Source organism: Gossypium raimondii, chromosome 12 (assembly GCF_025698545.1).
Source record: "Gossypium raimondii isolate GPD5lz chromosome 12, ASM2569854v1, whole genome shotgun sequence".
In the NCBI taxonomy this organism is placed as follows: domain Eukaryota; kingdom Viridiplantae; phylum Streptophyta; class Magnoliopsida; order Malvales; family Malvaceae; genus Gossypium; species Gossypium raimondii.
Genome location: NC_068576.1, coordinates 56,900,891 through 56,921,659, shown reverse-complemented (window position 1 = coordinate 56,921,659; position 20,769 = coordinate 56,900,891). Strand labels below are relative to the sequence as shown.

Sequence of the window (20,769 nt, the reverse complement as noted above, 5' to 3'; positions counted from 1 at the left end):
TTTTGGTGTTTGTAGTGAAAAAAAGAACTATGTGGTTTAGTCTGTGATGGAAACAATATGTTGGGGGGTTAAAGTGATATTTCACCAATGTGTTCACTGTTTTTTTAATGTGTGTGAAATCTATATCATGTACTACTAGTTGTTGAAGAAGTAATTTATTTAATGGAAATCAGTGTTGGATTATTAGATTATTTTTTTGGGTTAATCTATTATTTGGTACTTGAGTTGGTTTTAATGTTTAATTTGGTATTAAAGTGTTTCTTTTTGTCTTAATTGCACATGAGTTTGGTTTCAATATTTATATTGGTACATTAATTTTTAAATGTGATACTTGAGTTTTTTTTTCCAATTAAGCACTTGAGTTTGGCTTTAATGTTTAATTTGATATCTAAATTTTTTCTCCAATTAAATAGCTATGTTCTTTTTACTAAAGCACATATGTCAAATATTCATTGAGTCACGTACCGTTGTTTAATTTAGATATCAAATTCAAGCCAAACTCAAACCAAACAAGTATATTAATTCTCTTCTTTAAATTACTCTAGACAAAGTATATCAATGAACCCTTTCGTTGTTGCAATGGACCTGACCTAAAATGGATAATTGCATTGATGTATCCAAATTATGGTATAAATTCTAAATTAGTCCTTATATTTCGAAACATTTTAATTGAAATCGTATCAGTTAAATCTTTTTGTCGATCTAACTGTCACTTTGGATGTTAAATTTTAGCTCGGATATGATCAATATATACATAAAATTTTAAACATGTTTGTGCCTATCACATTGACAACTTGAATAATGATATCATGCATTTTTTAACATGTTTGATTTAAGTTATCCATGCAATAGGTATACATATATTAAAGATTTGATCCAAGTGTCTTAAATCCAAGCATGCCATAGTGCCATAGTTGATGAAAGGACCAAATTGATATGATATTAGTTCTTTAAAGACTCAAAATTTTGGGACATCTAGTGCAAATAACCCAGAAAACAAAGCCAAAAAAAGAAAAACAGCTTAACATTCCATTGACTTCAAAATGAACCAAATTCCATTATTGAAACATGAAGAATACAAAGAATATCTCAAAACAAATCAGCAATGACAGTGTGCTCAAAACAAATGGTCACGAACCATTGGAGAAAGGACTCCAAAAATTCATTTACATATACAGAAATGGGAAAAGTTTAGGGACCAATCTGAAATTTGGACCATAATTTTGGGACATCTGGTGCAAATAACCCAGAAAACAAAGCCAAAAAAGAAAAATAGCTTAGCATTGTGAAACGTTCATTGACATCAAAATGAAGCAAATTCTATTATTGAAACATGAAGAATACAAAGAATACCTCAAAACAATCAGCAAGTGACAATGTGCTCATCAAATGGTCACAAAGAACATTGGAGAAAGGACTCCAAAAATTCATTTACATATACAGAAATGAGAAAAGTACTTACAAGATGATTTTTGTCTTATAGATTAAGAAGGTTTGAGATTTGGTTCCACCCTACCATCCAAGGCTTCTTATCAGCTGGTAGTGCAAAATTAAGCTCAAACATCTCCTTTGACAAGTTACCACTTTCACAAAACCCTACAAGTTTTGCCACTATCTGAGCACTTTCCTCTATGTGTTTGGGATCATGAGGATCAGTCCATAGCTTGTTTATGAATTGTAGTCTCCTGTGCTTTCCATCAAGTGGTACGTTCCATTTAATGTACAATGCGTCTCTCTCATCGAAAGTCAAACGTGTGGTCAACCTCTTTGCAAGGAATTCCCTTTCACGTTTCAAGGCCCTGATGCTGTGAATAAAATAGACATAATCAATTAGATGCAACAAGAGATGTGTGGGAAAAGTACCATGAAGGTCCTGTACTCTGAGTGGGAGTGCATTTTGCTCCCCCTACTTAAAAATTGGGCAAAGTAGTTCTTGTACTTTATAAACTAGTTCATGTACGTTAGCATGACGTGGCATGCCATATATCACTCTCTGGTTATTCCATCAGCCATGCAAGTTTTTAATGGTACAAATAGATGAAAATTTTAACAGAAAATACCAATATACTTTTTTAACTAGTACAGGGATTAATTTGCTTATTTTTTAGTAGAAGATGCAAAATGCAATCTGACTCCTAGTAGGGCTCCATTTTACTTTTACCGAAGTGTGTTATTGTGTGGTTGAGAGAAAGAGAGAATGAAAGTGAACCTTGATGATAATGACACTGTGGGTTCATCTCCTGTTATTGCTGGGCTTGCGTTTCCAAGTTCTGCAAAATGTTGCTGTAGCCAATTTAAGCGCCTAAGTTCCACTTCCATGTATATTTGGTCGGCAGGGTCTCCTTTGAATAACAGATAAAACTGTGTCCTATGGATGATGGAGACATAGCAGACATCCCATAATTCAATGATTTGTCGCCTTTGTTCTTTGAAGGTTACATGCCATGCAACTTGGGGTTCCTCATGTTCAATTTCACTCTCATTGTCCTCTAAATTGTATCCGGCTGCTTCATTTGCTTCTAGCTCAAGCACCTAAAAGAAGCAAGTCAAAAACTAGATAAATGGAGAAAAATGTAAGGCATCATAACGGCAAGGCACTTGTGTTTGTTACCTGACAAACAAGTAACTGCTTCTGGTATTGCAGTTTAGCAACACGTTCTTTCAATTCCGTTACGTATGCTCGTATGCTTCGTACATTCTCTTCAGCTGCATTTTGAAACATTTTCTGCATTTTCTTCATGTTGACTGAACTTGAACGTCTATATCCTGGAGTGCCTTCCTTTGATGTAACATCTCCACAGTCTTCACTCTTCACAGGTGTTTCTTTCTCGAACTCGATGATAGTGTCCTTGGAAACATTGTCATCATCCTCTGGAGGTCTATTTTCTTCATTCTCAGGCTCCACAACTTGCCGAGAGGTTGACAGAGGAGCGCATGGAGATTTTATAAAATTCGGCCGGTTTGTAACGTGACTTGACGTTAAAGGAAGCAGCTTCTTCTTTTTAGATTGGTTCTTTGTTTTGGGGGTAGCTTCACAGTTGGATTCTTGATTACTTGGAAGAGACATTACTAATTTGTCTATTGACTTCTGAACATTCTCTAATTGCTCCTCAAGGTCAGCTATTGTACTACCTTGTGAATGAAGTCTTGTTATCTCTTCCTTAAGGTTAGCACTAACACTTTTGTTAGGAGCTATAGCTGCTCCAACTTCAACTTCTTTCGGGTCTGACCGGACAGAACGCATTTCCCTTATTTCTGCCTGAAGCTTGGCAATTGTCTCAGCTGCATTTTGATTACCTAGTCTATGACAAGCCACCTCTTTCTGAAGTACTTCTAAAGCCCGATTTGCTTCTTCTCCTAGCTGCTCTTGGAGGTGTTCGAGTTTACGAATTTCATGCATAAGTGCGAAAGGAGCAGTTGATGATTGCCTCATAGACTGCCTCAACAACATTGTTTTTCTTGTTTTATCATGACAGCCTAGATCCTTTCCATCAAGTTTTGGAGACAACACATCGGAATACGATAGACACTTCTTCACAGATGGACTTGGTGACTCAATTGGGTTTAAAATCTGAATAAATAAACACATACAAGTAAGTTGAAATGAATCCAGAAATAAAGAGAGTGCAAAGGGGAAGAGAGATAAGAAGCAAAGGGGAAGACAGATGGACTTGGTGACTCAATTGGGTTTGAAATCTGAATAAATAAACACATGCAAGTAAGTTGAAATGAATCCAGAACTAAAGGGAGTGCAAAGGGGAAGAGAGATAAGAAGGAAAAGTGACGGAACCTGCTGATCTTCCTGAAGTTTTCTACGTAGCTCATCGACTTGAGACTGTGCGAGATCTCTTTGGCGCTTTAGCTCTTCAATCTCTATTTCCATCTAGAGAGCAAACACAAGAAATGTGATTACTTATGCTTCAAGTTACAGTATGAAATAAATCGATTCAAGATGAAGCCAATTTTGAATAGTTATTACTTACTTGTTGTATTTTCAAGTCCTTCTCCCTAGATGGATCCGGGGTGCGAAGCTCAGCTTCTAGCCTGGCTACTTCTTTCTGCAGATGTTTGACTAATTGCTTATTTGAAACAACCTAGCAAAGTTTCCAAAAAGGTTTCATGTCAATTCATTAGGAAATTCTTGTCAATCTCGTAAAGCATGAATGAAAAAACGATAAGTACCATGTTGACTTGTGCATTATTTGTCACTTCCTTTGCCCGGGTAGCAAAGAAGAGAGTATTACGAGATTGTTCAAAATGACTTAGTGCTGGACTCAAAGTACATATGATGGCAGTTCGTGCATTTCCACCTAGTGAATGCTGCAATATTCGAGTAAGCTTCGAATCTCTATATGGTATATGACCACTTCTTTTTCCAACACTGCAAAGAAAGATCAGTCAATCATGAACACAATGATAATAGAACTTAAAATATGTCTAGTTTTGAAGTTCATTTCATTATTGTCTCCCATGAAATGCTAAATACAGTGAATATTCAGAACAAGAAATATTTTAAGATCGATTCTTACCTGAGTTTTCTGATTACAGTTGTCAGGGTCATCAAACTAAGGTTAATATGACAGCCTTCCCTGAGCCTTGCACCATCGGCATTTGTTTGTGAAGCTCTTTCACTTCCAGCTAGATCCACAAAGTTCTACAAGTGTTGGTCCCAACAGATTGTCATCAGCAACAATAATTCATGCAAATAGTAAAGCAAGTGTGGATTGTACAGCTCACATTTATTCATTTTATTGGCTAAGGAAGAGAAGGGATACAGTCTTACCAGGCTTGCAACAAATGATCTCACACAATCAGAATTTTCACGAAGAGTACTTTCAATTGTCTACATTGTTGGCCAAATAAATTTATGGATTAGCTTCCATACATCATTGAGCATGTTAACAAAACCAACAGAAATCCTCATTCATACCAGCCTTATTATTTGGTGTGACCGTGAGCTAGAGTCATTTAGGGCAGTTTCTCCAACTTGTCTTTGAGCTACAAATGCCGGTAAAACAATTAGACTCGCATTTAAAAGAAGGAAAAGGTCTGCTAACTCGAAACAATTGATTCATTAATTACCTTCACAAATGCTAATTAGATGCCTTAGATGCTGATCGTTGCTTGCTGTTTCTTCCACCAACTTCTCAACCACAGTACCTTTCTACAAGCATAGATTAAACAGACAAAAATATAGTAAACGACAGAAGGAGGAGGATTGAAAGCATAAGTGCTTTGTTCCTATGAAAAGAAGTTAAAGGCCATTTACCTCCGGATCATCTAGAAGCTTGAGATTGCGGCCAGATTCGGAATTTAACAGGTCTCTAACATTCTCATTATAAATTTCTAATCCAGAAATTTTAATGGTAAAATCTCTCTCTGGTGTCTGCATTTCAAATACAGAACAGAATAATTAAGAAATCCACAGCCATCTTGTGTGCAACAAGAAAAAAATAGTTAAACTTCAAGGGAAGCTCAGTCTCACATTCATTATATGCTGATAGATGTCATTGACAGCCTTCTCTGTTATTCCTCTCATTGTATATGTCTTCCCACTGCTGGTTTGGCCATATGCAAATATAGTAGCTGCACAAAAAATTACATGACTCAAGTGGTTCAATAAAGGGAACAAAAACAGTAATCAGTAGAAAAGATAATAATACAATGAAAATACCATTTATGCCTCCCAAAGCAGACAAAGCAACATTCTTCACTCCTTCATACACCGTTTCATTCAAACATGAAGGTCCAAACACTTTATCTGAGCAAACAAAAGAAAGAAAGAAGAACCTCAAACACCAAATTCCAATGAAAACTTAAACCAACTATATAAATAATATGTAGTTAAAGAGTTACCAAATGTGAAAGAAGATGGCTGAGCAGTGCGTTCTTGAGAAGGATGCTTAGAAACAATGGTATGGTCATCAACACAATCCCATACTACTTGATCTTTGGCTAGTTGCTCCCTTTTACTTAATGGCCTTAACCTTACAGTAACTACAATCTTCTCTTCCTTTGATTTTGGACCTCCAGGGGTTGTTACTGGTGTCTTATCTATCTTATTGCTTGGGGTTCCTGGTGTTTTGACTGTCATATTTTTCTTTTACTTCCTTTTTGTCTTTTTAAATTTGAAAACCTACCAAAAGAAATGCTTAAATATGAACTGGAAATGGAAACAATCAGCAAAATATAAACAAATCGTTAGCCAATTTGCAATCTAAGAACACTTAGCAAATTATGGATAAAACTGAAAATATAAATCTATAAATCCCTAAAAGATTTAGTGAATGAAAGCTGAAAAAAGAAGTTTCGCTTTGAAATATCCCAAATCCTTCATTACTTGTACTAAATTAGAAACAAAATTAAGTAAATCAAAGGTAAATTCAAAGTTCTTCAGTTAGGAGAATGATAAAAATAAATATTTAAAAAAAAAATCATCTGAGCAAATCGCACATTGCATAGCATCAAAGGAAACTTTCTAATTGGACCCAAGTTATGGTCTATTCATCGTTGTACCAAAAGAAACTTTCCAATTAGCTGAAAAAACGAAGCCTCTTTCCCCCTATAATCTTCAACTTAATCCAGTTTCTTGAAAGGAAAGTTCACTTGTCTTCAATTATTTTCCATTTTCAGCTCAAAAATTACCAAATCAAAAACCAGAAAAAATTTAAAATTTAAAATTTAAAAACTTACTGAAGTTTCTGGATCAAGACTTCTAAACAGTAGGGGAGCGTACAAAGAGAAAGAAAGAGAGAGGGAGTTATTGGATTTAGAGAAAAAAAAAATTCGAAGCTTTGTCTTTAATGGGGAAAAAATTGAAAAGCCATTGAAGAAAGAGATTTGAAATTTAGGGTCCCTAACGGCTAGTTCATTTTCTCGTCATTATTTCTTTATTTTTCTCATTTGGCGCCGAGTTATCGATGATATGGTTCGCTTTATTTATCGTTGGGTTAGAAGCGGGACCGGCTTTCAAGTTTTTAACAACGGCTTTTTAATTTTGTATTAACTAATTTAATGATTGATTTACTTGGGACTTTGCCCAACACAAAAGAACAAAAATAAAGGCGGTAATTTTGCTAGACGGCCCCTCCAAGATTTCAAAATTATATTTATGAAATGCTCTCTATGGTCAAATTTGAGCCAAACCTTTTAAGAATTGGTCATATAAGGATCAAACATTTTTAGATATGCTCATATAAGAATTTTTTTCATGCACTTTAAGTCGATTTATAATATAAAATTATGTGAATATTGGTATGTTTAAAATAAAACGCACGGTAGATCAGTTGCTATTTGAAAAGAAGAAAATAATAAAAATATAATTTAAAACCTAATATACAACATTTAAAAAGTTTTTATTTGAGCACTTTTGAAAATATATTTAGTGTTTAACCATTTTAAAAGGTTTAGCCTTTATTTAAACACCTTCGTTTAGCCTTTATTTAAACACCTTCGTTTAGCCTTTATTTGTTTATTTGTCCATTTATGCAAGGACGAAGGGAGGGATAGGCAATGGCTATAACCCCTTAAAATTTGGAAAAATTATGTTTTAAGCTCCCTAAAAAACTTATAAATTTATAAGTTAATATATAATAAATTTATAGTTTAACCTCAAAAATAATAAACTTTTGATTTAATCCTTCTAAAAATTATGAAAATATAAATTAATATATTATATTTTAATTCAAATATATATTTATATTTATAACATAATCACAGCTCCCCCAAACAATATTTAACCTTTCCTTTACATTTATCTATTTTATACTTACTTCGGTATGTACTTATAATTTTACTATATGTATATTGAAAAGCTCTCTCTAAAATTTTACCTCAACATTTCTTCTTCACTTTGTCAACATTGATTATTTAATTAGAAGGAGCATCAACCACAAGCAATGTTTTTTAAAATTAAATTGGTGGTTGAATCGGTTAAACTATCAATTCGTCGATTAAATCAATTTGATCAGTTCAATCGATTCAATTAAAAATTTTAAAAATATTTCAGTCTCGATTTTTTAACCAATTAAATTGATCCGTACTAATTCTCAATCTAACCAATTTAATATCATTCTTCAAATCGGTATTCCAACTTATTTCTTGTGACAAGATAGCATTGGAAAGTAGGGGAAGAAAATTAAAAATAAATAACAGTAAATTACATATGCAACTTGTATATGTTCCTCCTACATGTAATAGGAAATCGAGGTGTAAATGAATAGAACGTTCGATGAACTATTCGTGAATCGTTCGTATAACGTTTGTTTATGTTCATTTATTAAGCTAAATAAACGAGTATGAACAAAAAATTTATGTTCGTTTAATAAACAAACGAACACGAATAGAGGTGTGTTCGGTTCGTCTATGTTCACGAACAAGTTTGTTTATTGGCTCGTTTATAAACACAAACTGAACACGAACAAGTTTAAAAATAAACAAATGAAGATGAACAAAAGTTTATTTGTTATGTTCAATTCATTTACAATCCTAATAGTAAATACTTCTCGTTCAATAAAAAAAAAAAGTAAATGCTTCAACAGTTTTCACTTTTTTACACAACTTCTTATATCTATTTTACTGCCTATGTCTATTCTTTCTAATAATATATATTCAAGGTTTGAATTTTCGTCTTTCTAAGATGTTTTACTTATGTAACCAACTTTTGTTGATAACAGTTTTCACAATTTAACCCCATGTCAAATCATCATCCGAGTTCGATGGAAACATGTTCAGCCTAACCCCATTTTCACTTGAGGTATTGAAATATATCGGACTTATTTCCCGATTTGCTTGCATTTCGTTTTGTATATATCCCTCGATCAAACGATCCGTCATATACACTTTGTATTGATATGATCCCACCATGGGTTGTTGATGATTGGGATGATCGCCTGTGTAACATTTTTTTATAAATCACTACTTAAAAATTCTTATTTACAAAATTGGTCCTTCAATTAAATTATTTTTCATTTAGGTATCTAATTTTTTGGTTAAAAGTAGTATCTAAACTATCAATTTTGTCTCATTTTATCCAAAACAAAATATATGACATCCAATAAAAACATGCCATGTATCACGTTCTTATTGGTTAGTAACGTGATCTGGGGTTAAATGATATAAATTGATAGTTTAAGTATTATTTTTAATAAATAAAAACTTTAGGTACTTAAATGGGAAAAATGATATAATTTAAGGGCCAATTTTGCATTTAATCCGACCCAAAAAAACTCAAGTTTTGTGTTACGAAAATTCCATGGAAAATGAATTACCATGTGTGAGAAGGCCAATTTCATCGGAAATTCCTTCTATCTCTTCCAAGGAACACCAATTTGCATATGCTTTTCTCACCAAATTCTCAAGATATGCCTGTAATTTCAAATGCCATTAGGACCCAAAACAAATAAATAAATTGGCTCCTAAACTATAGCCAATTTTCAGTTTGGTCCTTAAATTTTTTTTCCGTAAAGTAATTTCTAAACTATCATTTTCTTCTGTTTACTCAAGAAAAACAATATCAATCAATAAGAAAAGGACACGTGATATATTGTTATCAGACATCATATACTTTTGACAGAAAAAAAAGAAAGTTAAAGACCAATATAAAATTCGAGTTATAATTCAGTGATTAATTTACGAATAAAGCCAATTACTAACACTTACTATGTTAATGTCACTGAGGTTGTGAGTAGTATATATGCTTCCATTAATCTCTGCATTCACAAGTTGGCAAATGGGAGTCAACAAGACTTTGTAATCAGGTCCTCGAAAAACATAATGTTTGTTCCCCATAACACAAGTTTTAGCATGCTTGACTGTCACATTCCACATTTTCTCTGACATTGCAGGGCCTAAAATCTGTTCCAAGAATCGAGTTATATTTATGATTTATATATATATATATATAAAAGAAAAGCAAACACAAATTTTGACAAGTGCTTGCAAAATACTTACAGTTCTAAGCTTGGCATGGTCGACGACCCACATTTTCAAGAAATCTTGCACCGTGTGAACTCCCTCAGAGGCTAACCTTTTATGGAATACTCCATCTTTACCAATCTTTTCTAGACGCCAAACTTCATCTCCTAACGTTGGTGGATGATGTTTCTTGTATACTTCAATATATTAACAATTATTTTGTATAAGATTTTTTCATGTAATTCAAATATATATTCATCAAAGAATACAATCTATATGCATTTTTCAGCTTTTATCAAATTGTTGAATTGAAAGTTGAAAACAAAAACATAAACATGAGAAATAATTAAACTCAGCAAAAGATTAAGTTAATCATTCAAACTCAAAATCTATTTGATATTGTGAGAACAAACAAAAATTACACATATTTATAATTTAATTTATATATCTTAAAAATGTTCTACGTCATATCTAATTTGACATTTAACAAAATTAAATTGATGTGTGAAATTGATTAATACAACATTATAACAACTTCAATTAGAATATTTTAAAATTTAAAATTATTTTAGATGTTTAATGGAATGAAGATTGATTCTAATTAAGCTCATCTTCAAGATCTTAATCACATGTTTTATGGAACTAACTAACCTTCTTTAGAACCTTAATGAAGAGAAGATTATGAAAATTTGAAAAGAAAATTTCGGTATAAATATGGAGAACGACGAAAACTTACATTCGCCACGATGATCTTTCACGACAAAAGCTTCAGTCATGGCTTCTCGAATCCGTACACCTTGGCAGCTCCCTCCCACAACTTTCGCGCCAATTCTGAACTTCCGGCTCCGGATCCAGCTCGAATTATCCGTAAATTCAATATTTTCGATCAAACCGACTCCATCCCTCACCGTGACAACCAATTCACCGGCGAGCAAGGGACGTTTGCCGGTTCTTTCCTTCACGATGTACCGATCGAACTCTTCGCTGCTCCAATTCTTACCATTCAACGGAAAATCCCCGTCGAGGACCACGATATCTACTTTAAATGGGCTTGGGAAAAGAACCGTTTGGTTTCCCCTTGTATCAACAAGCATTACTCGAAGTTGATTGCTCTCTTCATCCACGATCTTGCCGCCGGTAAAGATCGGTACGGTAAGAGCTTTAGGGAAAATGAGCTTGAGAGTTGACGGTTGCGGTGCTTGGATTCGAAGCGATGGAGACCTGCTGAAAGAACGGATTTGAGCTCGAAGACTACGCTCCACTTCTTCGTGCACCTGCAAATGTATTAGGTATCAATATCATAAAGATTTTCAAGGGTGAAAGTAGAAGTTTGTTAAATTAAAGAATAAATTCATTATTTCTATTATAAATTTTATTATTTATACGAAATTTTAAATTATACAACCACTTAACTAATTTCAAAACTTTTAAAAACCATTCTATTTAAATAAATTTAGAAATACATGAAATCAATAAATCTAAAATAAATAAATAAAACGTTGAAAATCGAAATTGAACCAACACGCATGTCTTTAATATTGATTTAACTTTTATCCTTTAAAAAATGCTTTTTTTTCCCAAAATATTTTGTTTGATGCAATGAAAAGTATATAAATATACCACTCTTCGAAGGATTGGTTCCAGAGCTGTGCTCAAACACTTATCCATAACAGCTTCCCTAATCACACTGTTAAACAATTAGAGATAAGAAAAAATTAGATTTCTAATTAACAATTTTAAATCAAAAACTAAAAAATATGTAAAATTGCATCTTAAAATAATATAAAACCATGTAAAAAGATTTAAATGTTATCATGTGAAATTATAATATCTCTAAGACAAAATGGGTATACAATACATGCCATTACAAAGACCGTAGAGATAATACATGATTTGACAAGTAGTGTTGCAATCCCATTAAAAATAACTATCGCATCAAATATAATCTCATTTAATTATCTCAACTTCTAAAGTCCTATATAACATAAACCAAGCCTGAGATCAAAACCACGATGAAGTTAATCAATTTCGTTTTTGGGTGAGTTGAATGGTTTTCAATTTTATTGATTATTTTCAGTCAATTATTCCGATCTAATCAGAAAAATAATTTAATTTAATATTTTTAATTATTTAAAAATATATATATTATTCAAGACTGTTTAACCAACCAAATTCATCAACCTAAAGTTGCTTCAATTATACATTTCTTAAATAACTTTTTGTAAATTATGATAAAAACCGATTTAACCAACCAAACAAAATAGTTGCGATCTCTTACTTTCACCGTAAAATGGTGAGAAATGTGATGTAGAAATCCCCATCAACCATATAATAATTTAAAAAAAAGGTAAAACATACGAAGTAAAAGAAGAGGTAGGTCTCGTCCGTTTCTCCTTCGGCTCATCGGCTTGGTCGGAAAATGGGTTGCTAAGAATCCGTTTAGCCGCCATTATTTTCAGCTGAGTATTTATTAATTCCCAGATATTTGAAACCCAACAAAAAGGAGGGAGAGAGGAGAGGAAATGGGTTTAAGAATGGTGTGAAGGCGAAAATGGAGTTTAAATACAGGAGAGTTCAAAAAAATTAATAATAAAAAAGAAGGTTCTTGGAACGTTAGAGGAAACAGCAGTGTAATAGCCACGTACTAACCTATGTAAATTAATATATATATATATAATACTGCAATGACTTTGACGTCGACTAACCTTTGAGTCAATCATTTGTTTTTTATTATTTAGGGTTAATTCCATGGTAGTAGATACCAAGTCAATTTAATAGGTTGGAATCGTGAATAAAACGATACATTAGTTTGAATTAAAGAATTATTTTGAACCTAGTTTATTTGATTTACTATTATATTGTATATTTTCGATGGAGTAAAATTTTCACCAACCTATTTAGAATAGGTGAATGTTTCGAGAGGTCTTCTATTATAGGGGCCTGATTAAATTAACATTCTATTATCAAACGTATTATTAAACATAATAATCAAATAAGGTATATTTAAACAGAGTTAATATGTTTAAAACTTAACTACAATTGAATAATTCTATTTCAATTGGAGATTCTTTTTAATAGTAATAGAGGACTAATTTTATCTAGTCCCTATAATATAGGGACCTCCCATGTACTTTAATCGTCTAGAATGATATCATTTGGTTTTAGGGTGTAATAAAATAATAATATAAATCTTGTTATTTAATACATTAGTGGAGTTTTTTAACTCCACAAGTCAGGTTAAAAAGCCACAGTGTCTCATAATAGCTTGTTAATTTTGCCTTTTAGATGCATATTCAATTGCAACTAGACTAACTAACTAACTAACTAGTACAAGATAGAGATGGACAAAAACTTCGTAGGCCTATGAAATTTTATCTAGAGAATAGTTCACTATAATTTTAGTTGTACAATCCGTAATTTAAATTCAACATAATCATCAAGCTGTAACCTCGTTCCTATTCATAAAATAGAATTCCTCGCGCAAACAAGGTAAATGCTTTTAAACTTGTACATAATGCATAAAATAACAAACCCCTACAATCAATATAAAACTTGACCTGCTTAAAATCAGGTTTTTAATATGGGATATAGTAGTAGAGATCTTCTTAAGGTTGTATTCTTTAGAAATCAAATTTCTTCAAATATTATACAAGGTGTCAGATGCAAGTTTACTTATCATTTCCTTTTTCTTGCATATAATATATAAATACATGTATATATAATACGAATTTTAATTAATTTCATTTGATTTTGCATGAATAACACATCTTATGATACTTTATTTCACGCGAGTGATTGGGAATACAACACAGTTTTTCTTTTCTTTTTAAGTGGAAGAAATTAAGAAACTAACACCTAAACTAAAATAAATATAATTTTATGTTATCATTTCTTTATTATTTTCGTCCATTGCTTGTGAAAATAAATATTAAGAAAATTTGGATTTATTTTTGCATACCAATAGTTATCGTATTCCAACTAATTAATTTTTTATTTCTTTTATTTCAATCTTGATTGAGTAAATTGATCCCTTTTAAAAGTTAGCACATTTTGAGCAATTAAAGACAATTAATCACAATATTAATATTTTAATTAATTGTACATGATTGTATTTGATATAATAACAAATTTAACTTTTAAAGTTTACACATTTTGTCAATTTAGTCCTAATTTATTAAATTTTTATGCAATATTTGTGTAAATGTTGAGATTAAATTTGTTAAAATTTTTAGAATTAAGGCCAAAATGACAAAATATATAAACATTGAAAACTAAATTTGTTATTATATCAATCAAAATTATATGCACAATTGATTGAAAGCTAAATTTATTATTATACCAATCAAAATTATATGCACAATTGATAGAAAATATTAATGCTGTGATTAATTACCCTTAGTCGCTCACTTTCGAAAGTAATAGGAATTAAATTGCCAATTTTTTTAGAGAGTCTAAATTCCTCAATTGAGATGAATTGAAAAAATCTTTTTATCAAAATTTTTTTAAAAGTTTTGCCAAACACCATCAGTTGAATTGACGTATTTTAGGCCATTTGTCAAGATGTCAACATAGATCAAAGGGATAATTTTAAAAAAGATACCAAGCATTTATTGGACATAAACATAAAAGTAGCATGAAGACCTTTATACTAAGAGTCAGATTGTATTTTACCCCATTAACTGAAAAAAATAGGTAAGTTAGTTTATATACATTAAATTAAAAGAGAAATTGATTCTTTTTGCTAAGAACATCTAAATCTATTGTTAAAAATTAACATGATTGATAAAAAATATACCTCATGCTAACATACGGGAACCAATTCTTAACAGTAGAAATAGATGGATTTTTTAACAGAACCCGTTTACTCTTTGATCTAATATACAAAAGTTAATTTGTCCGTTTTTTGAGCAGAAGGAGCAAAATGCATCTGACTCCTGGTACCACTGTGCACAAATATTCAACAGCCTCCATGGTACTTATAGAGACAAATATTCATATCCCACGTGCACTTTTGAATCCAGGAAACATAGATTCCCCCACTGTTCCAAGCATATTCTAACATACCAGCAAAATCAGTAGGATGAACCCAGTTTGCATCTAATGCGAGGGCAGCCATTGGAGAACAAAAGCACCACAATACTAAATCCTCAACAGTACCCCACAACATGCGAGCATCAACTTTCTACTAATCCTTTTCAGATTGTTACCAAACCCAATTTGTTGACTGAATAATGTTTTACAATGATGCTATGATTTCCGCATCTAAGACAAGTACATGCATAGCATGAAGATACTGATGATAATATATACACACATATATATGGCGAATATAGCATAATTTGTTAACTAAATAATGTCTATATGATGCTTGATCATTTCCAGATCCAACATGAGTACATGCACAGATATATATCCATTTTTAAGTATCAAGGGGCCAGAATGTTTCAAAATTGAATTTCCAAATGAGTAACATAAACAATCCCAGTGTTCAAATTTTCAATAAACCATAAACCCCAAATATAAAAACAAAAAAACAAAGTATAAATTTACAGAAGAACTGACCCAAAGAGCGCAAGAAGGCAGAACACAGGGGATATATCATTAGCCAATTTCTCTCAAGCAGTTCCCAATGGGCGGATAAAGAAAAAAAGTTTAATGCTATAAAAGGAAATCAGGAATCACCGATGTTTGTGGAGGAACTTTTAAAGGCTCCTCGGCTCTTTGTCGAGATTTATGCCTTCTGGGGTGATTACTACTACTCTCTTTTTCTTTCCGATCGGTCTCATTTCTTTCCTCAGCATTTTTCTTCCTATGTCTTCTCTCTTTACCATGGCTATGATCTTTTCTCCTTCTCGAACTAGAATTTCCATCACCAACTACATTTTCTTTTGATTCAACTTGAGTAATCATGTGTTGTTTTTCCTTCCCTTTTCTATTGCTACTAGGAAGGTTGCTTCGAGATGAAGTGGGTAGAATATCTTCACTACCGAAAAGAATGTCACGAACAGCACCCGAGAGTGAATCATCTCTAGACTCGGGATGCTTTACTGCAACAGGTTTCTCATCCGCTTCATCCAATTTCACTACCACAGGCCTAGGCTTGCTATGGTTTGGTTTTCTCTTCGGAACAAGTGATTCTGCCGTGAGTTTAACAAGATCACTGGCAGTATCATTGTTATCACCCTGTAATGCGGGGTCATTGGCAGGTGGATAGTCATTTGAAATTACTTCATTTTTCCCCGAAGGAAGGTAATACAACCCATGGCGCTTACGGTGCTCCGCTAACAAAGAAGTGGACTCATTTGATTGTCCCGAGTCTTCTTTAATCTGAAGGTTGGAGAAAGACGACACATCCTTCTCCTCAGAAGGATATCCAAAAGAAAATGTGTTCGATGAAGGTAGTTCAATATCACTGCATATTGTTTCCAAATCACCAAGGTTCTCGTTAAGCGTTAACCCATCTGGTACAGGAACTTTACCTTGGGCACTTAAAGAGACAGGACCGAGCTCCTTGGAAAAGGCATCGTGCACCAGTCTGATGATTTTGGTAGCTTCCACTCCTTTCTGTTCCGAATCATTTTCCTCTTGTCCCAAAGAATTCAGTGCTTCTAATTTTATCAAATCAACAAAGCCAAGCAAATTCCGTGCTCTCTCTTGTACTTCCACATCATGGCTTCCTAATAGAGGGCTCAAAGCTAATTCAACCAGTTTCAATAGGTTAACAATGGATTCATTGGTGATAGGAGCTGATGTACATGTCTGACCATGTGCAACAGTTGAACCCGCGCCATTTTCAATGGACAGATCATCAAACGATTCATACGACGCAGATGCCGAAACTCCAGCGGTACTTCCCCCTCGCACAAAGCAAGTATGTAGGCAAAAAACTAACACTTTAAACGCAGACTGAATGTAAATTGCCATTATAGACGGTGGCAACAAACTAGTACGAGGCTGTAATAATGCTTCCATAAGTTCTAACGGATTCCTTGAGAACTCAACATATTCTCCGGATACCCAAGCAGCAGCAGATAATACCCTATGCAAGAAAGAGTTTCCGAGTAAAGCAGGATCAATCAGCAAATCACGAGCAACACGAACAAGTTCCAGCCTAACATCCTTGACCCTCAAACCAATATCAATTAACTGGTTTTCAATTTCTTCTCCCATCTGACAATGCGGGATTCTTGACATCTCACCAAGAAGTGATACATACCAATCAAAGTCAACAATAATCTCATAAACATTCCTAGAACAAGTTGATAGAATAGAACCAAGTATCTCATTACAAAACAGGGGATCCGATTTAAGTGCATAATTGACCAAAACCTTTGAAATTTCAGCCACATTATGTTCAGATACCATTGCCATCACAAGACGCAACGACTCAATCTTTATATTAGGATCCGGATCACTCAATGACTTGATTACAACTTCCTTATTCTCCGAAACCACCCATAAATGCTTTGAGGCTACAATCGAAAGTGCATGCAATCCGAGATACTTAAGATTTGGATCCTCATCCACCAAAAACTCCCGAATCTTCCCAACCGCAAGCCTCACAGCAGATTCATACTCACTAAAACTAGTAACCACAGTCCTAACACACTCAAACAATAACGACTTCGCCCCGGTTTTCCTCATAAGATCACAAATCGGTTCAACCACCCGATTTGATAACCTCGGTTCAAGAGGAGCTAATTTAGCGAAAATCTTCAAAACCTTAATCGAGATCCAATTGCTTTTCGAATCAACTAAAATCTTATAAAACTCAGGTGCTAAAGGAAGATACGATCTGGGATCTTTACAAGCAAGTTCAGAAAACACCCCAACAACAGCAGACAAAATCTGAGGATCGTAATTCTCTAAATTCTCAACTAAACGTTTAAAACAAACCCTAACAGAATCTGGGTATTTCTCAAAAACCCTTAAAACAACAGCCACAGCCCTTTTACGAACATAAAGCTTATTACTAGACAACAAAGTGAAAACTTCAGGGGTCAAATCTCTAGCCAAATCAACATTAGCGATTCTAGACAAGCATTGAAGAGATAAACTTACTTCAAACTCATTAGTACTGGTGAGATCTTTGCGCAAATGATTCGTTATAAGGAGAAGAACAGGGGTTGAATCATGGAATGAAAGTGAGATTGCATGGTAAGCTATCTTTTTATGGGAAAAACGAGGGGAGGAAAGGACTTCTAAGGCATGGAAAGCAGCGAAAGACATGTCGTGGAAGTGAAGATTGGAGAGGTAACATAGTTTGAGAAGAGCTGTGGATTTGGTAGAGAGGTCAGTAGATTTGATTTCTTTGCGGATTTCTTCAAGGGCTTTGGAAATGAAAGCTTGTTCGCCGATCAGTTGTTGTCTTAGACCTTTGATTAGGTCTTCTAAAGTGCGTTGAAATAAGGAATCCATGAGTGATGGACCTGACATTTGGGATTTATGAAGGGAAAGGGATTTGGGTGTTTGATTGTTTAGGGTTATTTGATGGAATTTGGCATTTGGGAGGTTTTTGAGGGTTGGGGATTGACAGAAAAGGTGAAATTTTCTCGGGAAATTTTGGATTGGAGAAGGAAGGGGGGCGTTTTTTGTTTTCTTTTTTGTTTTCGGATTTTGCTTTACTTTAATGAGAGAAACGACAGAGGATGATGACATTCATTGTGTGAATTGGATACAATCATGCAAGAGTTAATATAATTTTTGACCCCTACACTTGTCAATTGTATTCATTTTGGTACTTATATTTTTTCACTCTTTGATACATGAATTTAATGATTAGGTCCAATTTAGCCCCGATTTCGTAATATTTGATGATGCGGTTGTTTGAAATTTTGGGGTATTTTTTATATGCATGAATTGAGGAACGTAAAGCAGGCTTTGTTTTATAGTATTAATTAAGAGTTCTAATTTCCCTCATAATAACTTTAATAGTGGATTTCTTTTTCATTTTTCTAATTTATGTCTTATTTTATCTTAAAAATTATATCACGGGCAAATGAAGCTTTAGTATTTTTGGCAAAGTCGAGGCATTAGGACCTTGAATACTTAACTTCAAGAGTCACTATTATTATCGCCATAGATTAATTTTATATTGTATTGATTTTATTCTACTTTGTAACTATTCAACCATATATTAAAATAAATTTAAATTTTGGAACAACTGTACCAAAGAAATATAACGTTGTAATGATTTAAATTTAAACGATTTTAATAATTGAACTTATATTTTAAATTAAAAATAAATTATTCAAAATAAAATAAAAACCGACTAACTTACAAATAATGTATAAGCTTAGAGTATATTTTAACCAAATGAAAAGTGTATATATGGAATGAGTAATAAAAGTATATATAAATACTCTCAATTGTAAAACTCGTATTTGAATATTAGATTATGATATTATTAAGAAAGATAATAAAAACCTCGAAAGGATTAATCTCGTAAAATGAATGTAAAAGGTATCGATTGTGTAAAAAAATTTATATAAGAGATAAATTATTGTGTATTTGTTAGCTCATCATCCATTGAGTTATTTTGGCTTAATTCATAATTTAGCCTCTGAAGTATACTCATTTTTTATTTTTGATTCATTTTGTAACCAACGTTTACAAAAATTATTAGGCAACTTTAGCTAATGAAAAAGCACTACATGAAATGTTTTGGCCAATGAAAACAATGTCATGTGGCAATTAAGTTTATTTAAAATAAAAATATTAATTTGAAATTAGAAAATAGAAAATTATAATATTAAGTATTTAAATATTAAAAAATATTGACTTTGACCAATAGTCAACTTGTGTTGACTGAGCGTTGAACAGTCCTTAGTCGGTCATGTAGCATTATTAGAACACACCACGTGTCCTTTTTTTTATTTTTTAGTATTATATATTATATTGATTAAAACTAAAAACCATATATAATATATAAAAATTTAAAAAGTTTAAACACAATTTTTTATAAGATTCTAAAATATATAATTTTAAAAGTCAAAGAAAATATAAAAATTAAAAATATATATATATATTTCAAGTAATTGCAAAAAATTGAAATTTAAATATCTTTTAGAAATTTAGAAATATATATTTTATAAAAATTATTTTAAACTTTTTTATAATTTTACATTTTTTAATAATATTATTAATTTTAACTAATTTCTTTTCGTATTTCTTTTGTAACTTTTATTTTTATAATTTTTACAATTTATATGTTTTTATATTTTATAAATACATTTTATTTTTATATGTTTATTTCTATTTTTATATTTTTTTGCTTGTATATACATTTAATAAAAAATATTTTTTTCTACATAAAGACATCACGTAGCACTTTGTGATTGGCTATAAAAATATTTTTAACATCAATAAAAAATAGACTAAAAATATAATGGAGACATACTTTAGGTATCAAATTGGTAAAAAAAATATAGGTACCAAGATAAAAAAAAAAGGTGTACTTTAAGGACCAAATCTTGAATTAAGCCAATTATTATTTTGTAGCTCCTTTCTAGCTTTGGAAAAATGGTCGCATAGTGATTTTCAGCATTCGGCCGTACAAAAATGTATTTTCATGTTTCAAAGGAAGGAAAGTGAGGAGACAAAAGTAGGCTTGGACAATAATTTATCTTTTAACTTATTTATTTTTATAATTTCATTACGGGTTGGACAATGTATTTTTTATTATTCTAGAAGTAATCACTGTTTACGTTTTAGATCGGAGGTTTGAGAGTTTGGACTGTGCTAAGGATGTTGGGTTATAAGTTAGGGACATGAGAGTTCTTTTAACTTTTAATTTTTTTTTGAGAATTGTTTTTATATTAGAGTTTAATTTTTTTAAATTAAAGTCAATTTTTG

General features: G+C 32.2%; 3 protein-coding genes across 4 annotated transcripts; all 3 read right to left on the bottom strand.

The window, feature by feature from the left end:
- Nucleotides 1–1,297: 1,297 nt before the first annotated feature.
- On the bottom strand, nucleotides 1,298–6,805 carry LOC105765645 (kinesin-like protein NACK1). 2 transcript variants are annotated; one of them, XM_012584848.2, is made up of 15 exons: nucleotides 6,694–6,805; nucleotides 5,857–6,163; nucleotides 5,675–5,761; nucleotides 5,486–5,586; nucleotides 5,270–5,386; nucleotides 5,083–5,164; nucleotides 4,931–4,998; nucleotides 4,784–4,843; nucleotides 4,530–4,654; nucleotides 4,183–4,381; nucleotides 3,984–4,094; nucleotides 3,791–3,883; nucleotides 2,612–3,571; nucleotides 2,210–2,532; nucleotides 1,298–1,805 (listed from the first exon to the last, which is right to left on the bottom strand). In XM_012584848.2, exons 2-15 carry the CDS (start codon nucleotides 6,092–6,094, stop codon nucleotides 1,478–1,480), a joined length of 2,892 nt encoding a protein of 963 aa, XP_012440302.1. In that variant the 5' UTR covers nucleotides 6,095–6,163; nucleotides 6,694–6,805; the 3' UTR covers nucleotides 1,298–1,477. The 2 variants fall into 2 exon arrangements, with proteins under 2 accessions (XP_012440302.1, XP_012440301.1); XM_012584847.2 differs by having other exon boundaries at nucleotides 5,857–6,136; nucleotides 6,694–6,799.
- Nucleotides 6,806–8,432: 1,627 nt separating this feature from the next.
- LOC105765644 (hypothetical protein) lies at nucleotides 8,433–12,439 on the bottom strand. The gene is made up of 7 exons (XM_012584846.2): nucleotides 12,274–12,439; nucleotides 11,536–11,602; nucleotides 10,652–11,189; nucleotides 9,952–10,112; nucleotides 9,661–9,855; nucleotides 9,270–9,366; nucleotides 8,433–8,891 (listed from the first exon to the last, which is right to left on the bottom strand). Exons 1-7 carry the CDS (start codon nucleotides 12,363–12,365, stop codon nucleotides 8,686–8,688), a joined length of 1,356 nt encoding a protein of 451 aa, XP_012440300.1. The 5' UTR covers nucleotides 12,366–12,439; the 3' UTR covers nucleotides 8,433–8,685.
- A 2,892-nt stretch (nucleotides 12,440–15,331) lies between these two features.
- On the bottom strand, nucleotides 15,332–18,545 carry LOC105765643 (AP-3 complex subunit delta). Its single transcript, XM_012584845.2, has one exon. It carries the CDS (start codon nucleotides 18,349–18,351, stop codon nucleotides 15,574–15,576), a length of 2,778 nt encoding a protein of 925 aa, XP_012440299.1. The 5' UTR covers nucleotides 18,352–18,545; the 3' UTR covers nucleotides 15,332–15,573.
- Nucleotides 18,546–20,769: the final 2,224 nt, after the last annotated feature.

Bases quoted from the DNA above. Each gene is read 5' to 3' on its own strand.
- LOC105765645 (XM_012584848.2), bottom strand. From the start codon at position 6,094: ATGACAGTCAAAACACCAGGAACCCCAAGCAATAAGATAGATAAGACA. The intron at 4,999-5,082 runs GTAATTAATGAA...CGGCATTTGTAG, and splicing joins TCTAATTAGCATTTGTGAAG to CTCAAAGACAAGTTGGAGAA. The intron at 3,572-3,790 runs GTTCCGTCACTT...TTATTTATTCAG, and splicing joins AACTTCAGGAAGATCAGCAG to ATTTTAAACCCAATTGAGTC.
- LOC105765644 (XM_012584846.2), bottom strand. From the start codon at position 12,365: ATGGCGGCTAAACGGATTCTTAGCAACCCATTTTCCGACCAAGCCGAT. The intron at 11,190-11,535 runs GTATATTTATAT...ATACATTTGCAG, and splicing joins AACCAATCCTTCGAAGAGTG to GTGCACGAAGAAGTGGAGCG. The intron at 8,892-9,269 runs GTAATTCATTTT...AATGTTACACAG, and splicing joins AATTGGCCTTCTCACACATG to GCGATCATCCCAATCATCAA.
- LOC105765643 (XM_012584845.2), bottom strand. From the start codon at position 18,351: ATGTCAGGTCCATCACTCATGGATTCCTTATTTCAACGCACTTTAGAA.